The sequence below is a fragment of the Littorina saxatilis genome, linkage group LG16 (assembly GCF_037325665.1).
Source record: "Littorina saxatilis isolate snail1 linkage group LG16, US_GU_Lsax_2.0, whole genome shotgun sequence".
Classification (NCBI taxonomy): domain Eukaryota; kingdom Metazoa; phylum Mollusca; class Gastropoda; order Littorinimorpha; family Littorinidae; genus Littorina; species Littorina saxatilis.
The window spans coordinates 35,735,105-35,748,244 of record NC_090260.1 but is presented as its reverse complement, the minus strand read 5'-3'; the positions used below and the strand labels follow the sequence as shown (position 1 = coordinate 35,748,244).

General features: G+C 42.1%; 1 protein-coding gene across 1 annotated transcript in view; it reads left to right on the top strand.

The window, feature by feature from the left end:
- Positions 1–8,250: 8,250 nt before the first annotated feature.
- The window catches only part of LOC138950944 (uncharacterized), a 31,872-nt gene continuing 26,982 nt past the window's right edge, over positions 8,251–13,140 (top strand). The window contains exon 1 of the mRNA XM_070322658.1: positions 8,251–8,750. Within this exon, the coding sequence (XP_070178759.1) occupies positions 8,574–8,750 (177 nt within the window). The 5' untranslated portion in view covers positions 8,251–8,573. The remainder of the gene's footprint in view (positions 8,751–13,140) is intronic.

The following is a 13,140-nucleotide window of genomic DNA, read 5'->3' as shown; positions in this document are numbered from 1 at the left end:
TCACTGCTTGTGCCCTGTGTGTGTGTGAGCGAGAGATGTCTGGTCGGGGAGGGTGCCGAGATTTGTGCCATGGCGTCTTCATTGAGCACTGCATTGAACACTTCATTGAACACTTCATTGAACACTTCATTGAACACTTCATTGAACACTGCATTGAACACTTCATTGAACACTGAAACACGGTCTGTAGACAGATGTATGCTTCCCGTGAACACGATCACCGCCACAGATGTGTCCACATTTCCCAAAACAAAGGGATAAGAGCAACCTTCACTTGGACACATACCAACAGTCAACACAGCGGTTGCAGTCTGTGCAGAGTTTGTGTTCGTTTGTTTTGTTGTTGCTGAATTAAATTAGCAGATGCGTCACTCAGGGAATGAATGCAACCAAGAGATCCCACTCAGCACAGGCTGTTGAATATGGAACGCCAGATACGCCATGTCCCCGCGGAATTCCTCGCGTAATTCCGCGCGGACTTTCGAGCTATTCTCGTCGTTGATTGGTCAGAAATTCCGCCCGGACTTTTAATGTCCTCGCGCAATTCCTCGAGGAAATACGCGAGGAATTCCGCCCGGACTTTCGAGCTATTCTCTACTCGCTAAAAACATGGAATGGGAATTTACCGGACACTCATATGTAATTGCTTTGAAATCAAGGGCGATCACTCAAATTCTTCAAAACGCAGGATTACAAATGGCAATTGATGTTGCGCTGTTAATGGTGCAAGATGTGAATGCGATCATTGCCAAGGCCCATGTATCAAAGGTGCTTGAAGAAGACATTTTCTTACAGGCAGAATGTTAAATTAAACAGAAAAATACAGATTTTAGACAGATCTTTACGCAATTTTGCTCGCTATATGGGCATCTACTTCTTTAGATACGTACTGAAATCAGCAACTGTCCTGCTTCCTTTGCAGACATGAATTGGGTTGTTGTTGTTGTTGTTGTTGTTGTTGTTGTTGTTGTTGTTGTTGTTGTTGTTGTCAGAGATGTATTTTCTGGTTTATTTTTGGCTGGTATAGCATTTTATTCAAGTAAGGGTATGTATATTTGTCATTCGACGTACACGCCTTGTCAGACCTTTTTTTTATACTTAAAAGAGCGTAAAGGAAGGACTGTTGTTATGTGTGTGCGGCATCCTTTCAAAGTAGAACTGTAAAAAGAGGCGTAAAACGACACAAATGACTCATTTCATGCGCCATCCGTTACTCATCCGACTGCTAGATTTTTCGTTAAGACCAAGGTCACAAAGAACTACACTGTTCCGAGAATATTTGCTCGGGCATCAGATAATACTATTTCAAATGATATTTCTTTCTTTTTCCAAATCGGGGAGAGGGTGAGGTGGGGGATGAGGCAGGGTTTCAGATGTGTGTGTGTGTGTGTGTGTGTGCGATTATGATACACGCTCACAGAAAAAAAGGATAGTGGACAAATCAAACCGATGCACAAACGGTCAGAATCTCTGTGTTCAGTCAGTCAAAACCCTTTATTTGAATCAAGGGAAACAACTCATGAGCACTTATCTGAAGTGTGTACTGTTTGCAAGAACCGCTTCCACGAAATAGCTGTGTTCACACTCACACACGCGCGCGCGCGCGGTTAATGTTGGTTTCTTTGGTCCGACTCTCTTCCAATCCCACTGTTCTGATGTCTCTCTCTAAAAGTCCGTGCAAAACGAGTGCCGAACGTTTGCGATAAAAGTCTGGGCGGAATTGCGCGAGGACATTTTAACCTCGATCCGATTCTATTCCGTTCCAACTTTTTTAAATTTCTCGATCTAAAACTCCGGGCAGAAAGTGCCGAACCCATACGAACGTTCCCGATAAAAGTCCGGGCGGAATTACGCGAGGACATTTGAACCAATCAAAGACGAGTATAGCTCGAAAGTCCGGGCGGAATTCCTCGCGGAATTCCTCGAGGAATTGCGCGAGGACATTAAAAGTCCGGGCGGAATTTCTGACCAATCAACGACGAGAATAGCTCGAAAGTCCGCGCGGAATTACGAGAGACATGGCGTATCTGGCGTTCCATAGTTGAAGTGTGGCCTGTTTAGCGGGAGGATGCTCCTATCCCGTGTACACACCGGAACAGATCTGTGTGGGTGAACATGATCGCTTACAGGAGAAGGAACGGACCTTTGAGAAGACAATACTCACGTCGCAACAACACTAACGCATTGGTTCGAACAGGCAATGCCAAAAAGCCTTTAGTGGTTCGATATTAATAAAAACAAGAGAAAAGGTGAACCCTCGAGAAAGGTGAAATGATGTTAGATAAGGCTGATAACTGGAAAGGATCAGTATGGGACAACACGGTTGCAAAGAACCGTTGGTATTTGGCAAAACAGTGACGCTAAATCTAAATGATGCTAAATCATCATTATGTTAATGTGGAGATGATGCGCTGCACTGTCACTTAAAATGAAGGATTAGAAGAATCTTCTCAGGTGGACAGAAGGCACAGCCTCACTCAGTCACTGTGGCACAGGCGCATAAAATATGTCAGAAAAATACTTCTGCCTTTGGCCGCAGGAAATTTAGTATCATTTGGTAATGTGGAGAAGATAAGCTACATGTCACTAACACCGAGGATGACAAGAATCTTCTCAAATCGAAAGAAGGGGCACAGCCTCGCTGTGACAAAGGGCGGAATAATACGCTCTCTGGAAAAGTTAGCGCCATTAGTTAATCAACTGTTTCACATCAGTCATGTGACACCAGTACTTTCTGTAAATTATTATTATCCCAGCGAAGCTGGAGGTATCCCACGAACGCTATACACTGAGCACAAAAAGTTAAGGATATTTTTTCAGTGGTATAGCCCAGATGTTAAACAGCAGTTTTTGGGTCCGAAATATATGTGTATTTGAAGAGTAGTCTTTCTTCTGCTCAAAAATGTGTTTCCTGGATCTGAGCAATATTTGGGTATGACGTCACAGGTCCGTGACCACGCCTACCCTCAAAAAAGGCGTTTTTTGACGGCAAGATTCACTTTCAACCGTCGAAACGGTGACTTCAACTAAGTTTGGTCATTAAAAATATGATTTTTTATAAAACGATCCAAAAATAATGTCAACTTATTCTTCATTATGTTTTTATTCCAAAAACGTATAAATATGTTTTATCCTACATACGTGAGAGAGACACCCGTGAGATAATAATCGTTCAAATCACACGTGTGTATATCATGTAAATGAGGTCATGTCAAGCAAGTCTGGCAAGGACCTGTTTTTCCACTGCTTATGATGCCAAAGTCACCAAGACAAACGTCATTATAGAAACAAAAATTGTGCAAAAATGATGAATCTTTAGAACTAACACGTCACGCCACACTTTCAGAGTGACGTTTCTTTGCTTTGACGTAATAGATTGCACGAGGCTTTAGAAGAGATCGAGGTTCTAAAACAAGCGTCTTCAATTTAGCTGCCTCGACTGCAGGACATTTTCAGTAAAATACACGTAAGTACAGTATGTAGGATAAACAGAATACTTCATGGCTTGCTGTGTCGTACCAGATTTACACTCGTTGCTTTTTCAAATAGTGAACAGCTCGCTTTCGCTCGCAGTTCAATATTTAAAAAAACAACTCGTGTAAATCTGGTACGACACAGCAAGCCATGTAGTATTCTCTCTATGTCACACGCTTTCCTTCTTTGCCACTACTAAAGCAAACGTGTGCAAGATTGTATGTTGCACGTTTTGGAGCATGTGAAAGAACGGGTTCAAACTCGAAATCGTCTCTCCAAGAGCCCCAAAATGCACACAGGACTTTTATTTCTCCTGCTGTTATCGTTTCTTCTCTTTTACAAATGCTTCAACGCTGAGAATACTGATAACGGCATCCCAGACGACAGTACTGTTTCCATACGCGAATTTAGCTGCCCTTGGAAAGTGGCTCGCTCGGGAGGCCTGTTAGTCTGAAACTAGAAGGACAGAGTTCTGAACATAGATGACAAAGACCCCGAAAAGAACAAACATTTCGCGGAAAGACGTCATGAAGAATGCGATGCTTCAAAAGATACAGACTGTGACGATGACTGTGACGTCATTCACATATACCGAGACGTCATTCATAGTTGTTCGTTCACTTCCGTCAAAAAGTAGATCTCTCCACAATGGCGGCTCCTGTGTTTAGGTTTGTCAAGCTTGAGTACGCAAAACGTGTTTGTTCTCTCCTCTGTTGAAGCTGTGAGACATAAACACTCGATTAGCTGATGTCTAACTCAGCCTGACGGCTTCGTTAGACAATCAACGTAATCTCGTGTGGAAGAAAACGTCTGTCACACGACCAAGTCTGAATAGCAGGTAATATTCGGATTAAAAACAAGCTCTGAAAATTTGAAATATAAAAATTATGATTAAAATTAAATTTCCGAAATCGATCTAAAAACATGTTCACCTTATTCCATGTGGGCTCCTGATTCCAAAAACATATTGATATGATATGTTTGGATTACAAACAAGCTAAGAAAGTTAAAATGAACAGAGATACAGAAAAGCGTCATATCCTGCTCAGCGCAACCACCACCGCGCTATTCTGGCTAGTCAATTTCACTGCCTTTTCCCAGAGCGGTGTACTGACGATGCTACGATCGAGTATACGTTCTTGGTGAAAAAATGCAGTGCGTTCAGTTTAATTCTGTGAGTTCGACAGTTTGACTAAATGTTTTATTTTCGCCTTCCGCGACTTGTTTTTTTCTTCTAACAGTCAATCTATCAAAATCAAGAATGTTACAAATTTACTAAAAACGTTTTCCACTGTTCAGTAAATTTGTGAAAAAATGGCATGCTCATTTCAGGAAATTCGCAAATTTCCTAGAATTTTTAGGAAATTCGTGAAATCCCCGAGTGAAACAGAAAATTCACAAATTAACTGACATTTTCAGGGATTTCGCAAATTTCCTAGTTTCGAGAATTTACTGTAACATATATAGAGAAAAAGAGAGAGAGATAGAGAAAAAGAGGCGATTTGTCCTTCGCTGGGGGTATGCAGTGCCTTGGCTTTGCACTTCTACTTAATTATCATTATCATTATCATTATTAATACATGTAAACATCGGAACTGTCATCAGCATACGAGTCCCGATTCTTCCGCATAATATTTTCCACCCATTTCAACCAAGTTTTGTCAGCTAAAAGTCGGCGAGGCAACATTGACACTTCACGTAGGACGAGGAGGCCCATACCCCCCCCCCCCCCCCCCCACCCCCCCCCCCCCCTCCGATTTTCATCTGGAATCTGTTGAAAATCGGTCATTATGAACAGAACTGCACTGAGTCTGACGAATGTTCACACTGAACGCAATGCGACCCGCGCACGGAAACACAACAGTAAAAAAAAAAATGTAGCGAAAGATTGGGAAGGGCGGGATTGAGGTGAAGTGCTTAGTTGTGACGTTATGTAGATTAAAGACGGTCTAAGTCTGACAAATGAGTACAGGTTGAAATTGCGTGTTTGTCTCAGGGAACGTGTGGACCCAAGACGGCTCGTGTCGGTTCTTATCGCAAGTGGTCCCCCTTGTTACGCTGCACTCTCCTCTCCAGGTCACAACAAGGAGGAGCTGAAAGCCCGTTCCATTGTCACGAACTGAAACCTCTGCTGAACAATCCTTCTCATTGCGGTCAATGCGCATGCGCCAATCTTGGACTTAAAAAATGCGACCCTTTGACCGAACGAACCATGGGTTAGGGTAAGGGTTAAGGGTTAGGGTAAGGGTTAGGGTTATTAGGGTTAGGTTGTTCACGACCTGATTAATCTCCCCATGTTAGCGCAGGCGCATTGACCGCAATGAGAAGGATTGTTCAGGCAGAGGTTTCAGTTCGTGACACCGTGTCTGCCGCTATGGCGGCACCATCGATGATCGTGCCACAAGGGAGCAATAATGCGGCTAGTCGATTGTGATCCCTGATGCAGAAGATTTGTACTGTCAGGTACAGACATCTTGCCAAGATAGGTACAATTCACGAGCGGTTTGCCACTAGTGTGTCGCCTGAATCTAATTACTTAGAACTTGAACATCAAGTCAGTATCATCACTGCCAGATTATCATGATTCAGTTGCTGTCTTGAATTACCCTATCGTCTGACATTATAAGATGTTTGATGGGTTGTTGACAGACCAGCTTTTTTGTCTGTCCGAGGGGGAGCATATCGTCTTTTGTTTCATATTTATTGACCAAGTCGATATGCCCCCCGAGGACCGACAAAAAAGCTGGTCTGTCAACAAACCATCAAACATCGTTTTTGTCATCATTTTGGTAGTGAGAAAATAAGTGCACAATCAACCCAGGGAGCCATGCTTTGAAACACGGGTCCCGTGCTGATAACCACACGGGTCCCGGTTTGATAACCACTGGCAATCAAAGATGGCGTGTGAAAGCAACTTTCTGTGTTTTTGAGTTCATTAAATGAGTTGGGATGAATATGTCAGGTTTGAGGATGCACAGTTCTGTAGGTTCATATCTTGTAACTTCATGAAATATTATTTGCAAAAGAAACACTGGTGGAGGACACATCCGTTATTAAACGCAGAAAAGACAGCTGCGTCAGAAAAGGGACATAAATTGTGCTTCAATTGTCACTGTTTTCCACTTTTATTGTTAAACCTGTTTTGTTCCACATGTTGTGATTTGAAAATGTACCAAAAATGAAATATGTAACTTCATGAAATATTATTTGCGAAATAAATTTTGCACTTTGATTTTGGAAACAGGTTGGTTGCGTTTCTTTTGGAACAGGCTGTATTCTGCCTTGTTTTCATAACATCTGTTAATTTATTTCTATCTTAAGACAAGTCCAGATTTTTCTCAGCCGATTTGTGGAGGTCTTAAAGGTATGTTCCACTGGATCACTTGTGTAGCACCTGGATCACTTGTGTAGCACCTGGATCACTTGTGTAGCACCTGGATCACTTGTGTAGCACCTGGATCACTTGTGTAGCACCTGGATCACTTGTGTAGCACCTGGATCACTTGTGTAGCACCAGGATCACTTGCCACCTGCACTGGGAGTGAAGGTGTGATTGACGTGAGAAAGGATCGGACTCTTGTCGCTCCATACCACCAGTCTCAGTGTGTGACTGCAGCAACGTCGCTATGTCTCCAGACTTCGTGCTGCGCCACAACTCGGCATACCTGTCATATCTAGCTTTGACTTGCCAGGAGGGGGGGGGGAGGGGCACGAGGGGCAATGTAACACTGATGTCACCTTTGTCTTTGTTCCACTGCCTGACCTCAACTGGACATCACGCGGTGTTTGAACCCGTTAGGGAGAGAGTTACTCTCAGACGATCTTTTTCATTTGATACCCTGATGGTATCATAACAAGACTATTGTTGCTGAAACACCACAGATACGTTTGAGATAACAAATATTTCGGCTTGAGGTAAACTTCCTTGTTTATGAGGACTTCGGGGAAAGGGATGGGGCGAGGGCGGGGGAGGGGGTTGACCGAAAGGGAGAAATACCGCGTGCGCATACGTGCAACATTGAAAACGGATCTGTATACCCATCAACACTAAAGCGCCAACACTATTGCCCACCTATCATGATTCTACATTATGTATTGTTACTGTTACCACTACTGAGTGTTCACAATATGCTGAAAACTTGTCTTCGTAGAATTTTCCGGCGAATATTCATTGGTATGCCTGAAGCCTTCTTATTTGAAAATTATAGACAATGAAACAATGCTACAAAACTCTGACTGTTTAATGCTTTAAACTGAAAGCCTCCTACACCAAAGGGGCGGGATGCGGAAGGGGGGGGGGGTCCACAAATCAGAGAGAGAGATGATGGAGGGAGGAAGAGAGAGAGAGAGAGAGAGAGAGAGAGAGAGAGAGAGAGAGAAATGATGATGATGATGATGATGATAATCATGATGATAATGATGATCATGATGATCATGATGATCATGATGTTCAAATCTGTTCTGATGTGCCCGCTCAGTGAAATGATCAAACGGGGCCCTGACTCAGGGTATGTGCCTCAGTGAAGTGATCAAACGGGGCCCTGACTCAGGGTATGTGCCAGATATGATGGGACGAACATTACACGACTGTGCACTGAGATACCACAAAGTCATGGTATTGGTAGAGTCAGTATGACCCAGGTGGTAAAGACGGGCGTGTCATCATTCCGTGAAGACGTGTGCACGTACACAACTCGGGGGTTGCATAGCACATAGGTCTGGTTCCAGTATCGAGAGCAGTGTGATAACAGAGCTCCTTGTCGCGCTGATAACACGGCTCACACACTCACTCACGGATCAAAACAACGTTTTTACCTAGATGTTTTTTTTCTCTCTGGCGAGACAGTTTGTTTTAGGGCGTGTTGAATGGGTAGGGTAGCAGTAGGCCCTGTGTATGACGCACATGTAGGGAACTCCAGCGATCACACAGACAGTGCTTTTGTCTGGAGCAGTCAACACTAGGCCTTGGTGATCAGTCCACCTGTTGAGAAGACGAGTTATTCACTTCGCCTGCTGAGAGAAGACGACTTTTTCTACGTGGTTGAGAGGACTTGACCAAGTGAGGTATCAGTGAACCTGTGGGACCGCGCAGTACCACCATGACGCACAGTGGGACCAGCCTCCTGATGCTGATGACGTCGCTGTTGGTGACGTCACGCTCAGTGAGCGGTCACGGTCGGCTGATCGAACCCCCGTCACGCAGCAGTATGTGGCGCGCTCACTTCAACACGCCCCACAACTACAACGACAATGCTCTCAACTGCGGCGGTCTCAACGTGAGTATATCTTCCAGTCATTTTTAACAGCTAAAACTCCTACACATCGAGTCTTGTTGACTTACCGGACGGACGAAGATGATTGTGTGTGAGTTTGAATCGTTCTGTGTGTGGGAATTACGCACAGTAAGTGGCCCCGAGAGTCCCAACCAACGCTTCCCGTCTTATGAGTAATGTTCAACAAGTGAAAGTCGCACCTGCACGGGAGAAAAAAAAAGACCCACAAATTCATCACCATGACCCCCCTCCCCTCATCCGAATGTGCAGACGATTTGCGGTAAAACAGAATGACGTCTCGGCGAAGTATGCATAGAACATAAATAAAACACAAGGACAAAGGAATAAAGGATCCAAAGATTCTGACAACGGTTAACCCTGTTATTGAGGTACATCCTAATTCCAGTTGCTCACGATGCCTAAAGGTACATTCCTTCTCGTGTAGATGGCCATGTTTACCGCTACTGGTCGGCCAGGCCTGTACGCGGGACAAGAGCCTCCTTCGTCTCGAACACCCCACCCCTACCGAAACAATCAACGTGGCTGCTTCATGTGCATAGTGGGCATGTTGGTGTTGAATTTACGTCGTACTTGACACTCATATCAATATGATGAATCAATTTACATCATAAAATCCCACATTGCAAATACTGGATCCATGCTTTTGATTGTTTTGAATATGTCCAGATGAAAGGATGTTCTCACTCTGACTGAATGTGGCAGGTCTGTGCAGGGGTCACATCGTGTTCACGGGAAGGACGGCAACTTGAAGGAGTTTTCACAGCATATGGCCAGCAGTAGGCTAGAAGCAAAACAAAATGTGAGCCAATACTCTGACAATAAAAGTAGCCTACAAACAGAAGCCACATCTCGAAAGTAACACGACCTCGTATCCTTACATCCTTTTTTCGACAATGAAAACGAATATAGATGGTGTGGGAACATTCTCATGTGGTGGGACTGGACATTTTTGTTCGAACCGGTGAACAATGATGTGGGATCTTTGTAGTGCTTTTCATGTCAAGAAGCCACATCCCGGAAATAGCCTGTGGTGCGCGCGCAACTCATGCAGACGACACCTTCGTAGTGTTGTTTTTTTTGTCGGAACTTTGGCAGAGTAATGTGATCGAGTATGCAGATTGTGACGACGTCTGTATACTTTATAATAAGATAAAAAAAATATATATATATTAGCTAGAAAGCGTGTTTATTTTCACTAAAAGTCGGTTCAGGCAGCGATGTGAACCGATATTTGTACCGGAGCAGAAAACGAATTGCTTTTTCATTTGACTGAAACACATGTGTTGAGGTTAAAAGTCAACGAATTAACCATGGTTGCTAGAATGAGTCAACAGTACAGTTAAATCTCTCACAGTAGAGCTAACTTTCTCTCTTACGCTCTCTTTCTTCAGTAATAAAGTTCTAAACTCTCTCTCTCTCTCTCTCTCTCTCTCTCTCTCTCTCTCTCTCTCTCTCTCTCTCTCTCTCTCTCTCTCTCTCTCTCTCTCTCTCTCTCCATTATTGTTCTCCATTTATGTCAATGATTTACCACTTTGCATACGTAATAACTGTGAGTTGTTTGCAGATGACACTACTATTCATTCTAGTCACCATTCCATAAATTATTTATCAAAAACTCTCCAAGAAAGCATTGATGCACTCCTGAATTGGTCAGAGTTAAACCATATGTCTCTTAACCATACAAAAACAAAATTTATGCTCATAACCACAAGACAGAAACGACAAAATCTATTATCGAGCATTCCACCTCTTTATATTAAAAATCAAGTATTGGAAGAAGTGTCTCACCATAAAGTCCTTGGTGTAAAGATTGATAATAATTTATCATGGCATGATCACATTGATTACATCTGTAAGATTGCTTCCCAAAAAATATATCAGTTATCAAAAATAAAACACTTCTTGAATCTCCACTCGCGAAAGATTTTTTTATTTTACAATCACCTCCGGTCAAATATTGATTATGCATCCACTGTATGGGATTGTGCCAGTGCTAATGTTTTGAAACCTTTAGCCAGTCTTCACAGAAGAGCAGTTAAGTTTATTATGCTAAAAAATCACACTCCTTCAGAATCTGATTATAAAAATTTGCAAGTATTACCATTTCAAAAAAGATTAATGTATAATAAAGGTGTTATGATGCATAAAGTGATGTCAGGATATGCACCGGGGACATTACGTGATAATTTTATTTTGAACTATAACAGACTAAAAATCATAACACCGACTCCACGTATTGACCTTTTCAAATCAAGCCTTCTTTATTCAGGTGCGGTCCTATGGAACTCACTGCCTATTTTTCTTAAGCATAAAACAAACACAGACAGCTTTAAAAAAATTATATGTCGCACATAATGCAATTAAACATGTGCTGAATGGTTCATCAATTTAAATGTATGTGCATGTTAAACAAAATTATAATAATATGCAGATCTAAATTAAGTAATGTTAAAAATTGACACTTTTTATCATTGGAAATTGTACTTAAAATGCATTGTGACAATTTATTTTTAAATTTGTATCTGTATATACAGTTATAATGTGTTAAGTTTGATGTGATAGTTCTTTGATTATATTGTTTTTCTGTTCTTGTTTTCTGTTCTTGTATATTAGGGCGAGGGCTGGATGTAAAAAAGCAATATTCTTGCTTATCTATTACCCTCGATAATAAAGATGTTGTCTTGTCTTGTCTTGTCTTGTCACTCTCTCTCTCTCTCTCTCTCTCTCTCTCTCTCTCTCTCTCTCTCTCTCTCTCTCTCTCTCTCTCTCTCTCTCTCAACATCCTAGCAGGATATGAGGTGGCCGGTCAGCCTTTGCGTATGGCGGGCAGTCAACCCCGCGCTGTAGCCTCGACCAGATTAAGTCAAGATTAATGTACAATAAAGGCGTCATGGTGCATAAACTCATCATTCATTGGAAGAGCGCCAGAACCTCCTTCTTCTCAATTCACTTCACATGATTTGAGAGACCCCACAGAAATGTACTGCCTCGTATAGATCTTTTCAAATATAGCCTGCTATTTTTGGGAAGTAATCTTTGGAATTCACTTCCATGCGTTCTCAGACATTCCGTCAATGCCAAGACTTTTAAAGACAGATATTTTTAATTCCGTATGCATGGTACATTTCGTTCTCACTTAGCCTGAACATGTAAATATTTCTGATGCCTTGTTTGATTATACGTACTTCATTGATTTTATGTTTATGTTATGGCAAAGGCGTCATCACCCGTACCTACACACCGGGACAGGTCAGGTCGGGTCTGATGTAAATGTGCTAAATGGTTATTATTTGCTACGTACTACGTAGTTGTTTCTTTTATACTAGGGCTCCCCAAAGTGCGCGTCCCTGCGTCCTATACGTACTGGAAGCCGAAAACACGTACTAGAAATTTGTGGAGAGGGTCCCGGAACGCACGTAACTTTAAAAGAGCGGGTCCCCCAGGACGCACTAAATTTCCTTTATCGTGCGTACCGTAGATACTTTTTATATTTAGTCAAGTTTTGACTAAATATTTTAACATCGAGGGGGAATCGAAACGAGGGTCGTGGTGTATGTGCGTATGTGTGTGCGTGCGTGCGTGCGTGCGTGTGTGTGTGTGTGTGTGTAGAGCGATTCAGACTAAACTACTGGACCGATCTTTATGAAATTTGACATGAGAGTTCCTGGGTATGAAATCCCCGAACGTTTTTTTCATTTTTTTGATAAATGTCTCTGATGACGTCATATCCGGCTTTTTGTGAAAGTTGAGGCGGCACTGTCACGCCCTCATTTTTCAACCAAATTGGTTGAAATTTTGGTCAAGTAATCTTCGACGAAGCCCGGGGTTCGGTATTGCATTTCAGCTTGGTGGCTTAAAAATTAATTAATGACTTTGGTCATTAAAAATCGGAAAATTGTAAAAAAAAATAAAAATTTATAAAACGATCCAAATTTACGTTTATCTTATTCTCCATCATTTGCTGATTCCAAAAACATATAAATATGTTATATTCGGATTAAAAACAAGCTCTGAAAATTAAATATATAAAAATTATTATCAAAATTAAATTGTCCAAATCAATTTAAAAACACTTCCATCTTATTCCTTGTCGGTTCCTGATTCCAAAAACATATAGATATGATATGTTTGGATTAAAAACACGCTCAGAAAGTTAAAACAAAGAGAGGTACAGAAAAGCGTGCTATCCTTCTTAGCGCAACTACTACCCCGCTCTTCTTGTCAATTTCACTGCCTTTGCCATGAGCGGTGGACTGACGATGCTACGAGTATACGGTCTTGCTGAAAAAATGGCATTGCGTTCAGTTTCATTCTGTGAGTTCGACAGCTACTTGACTAAATATTGTATTTTCGCCTTACGCGACTTGTTTCA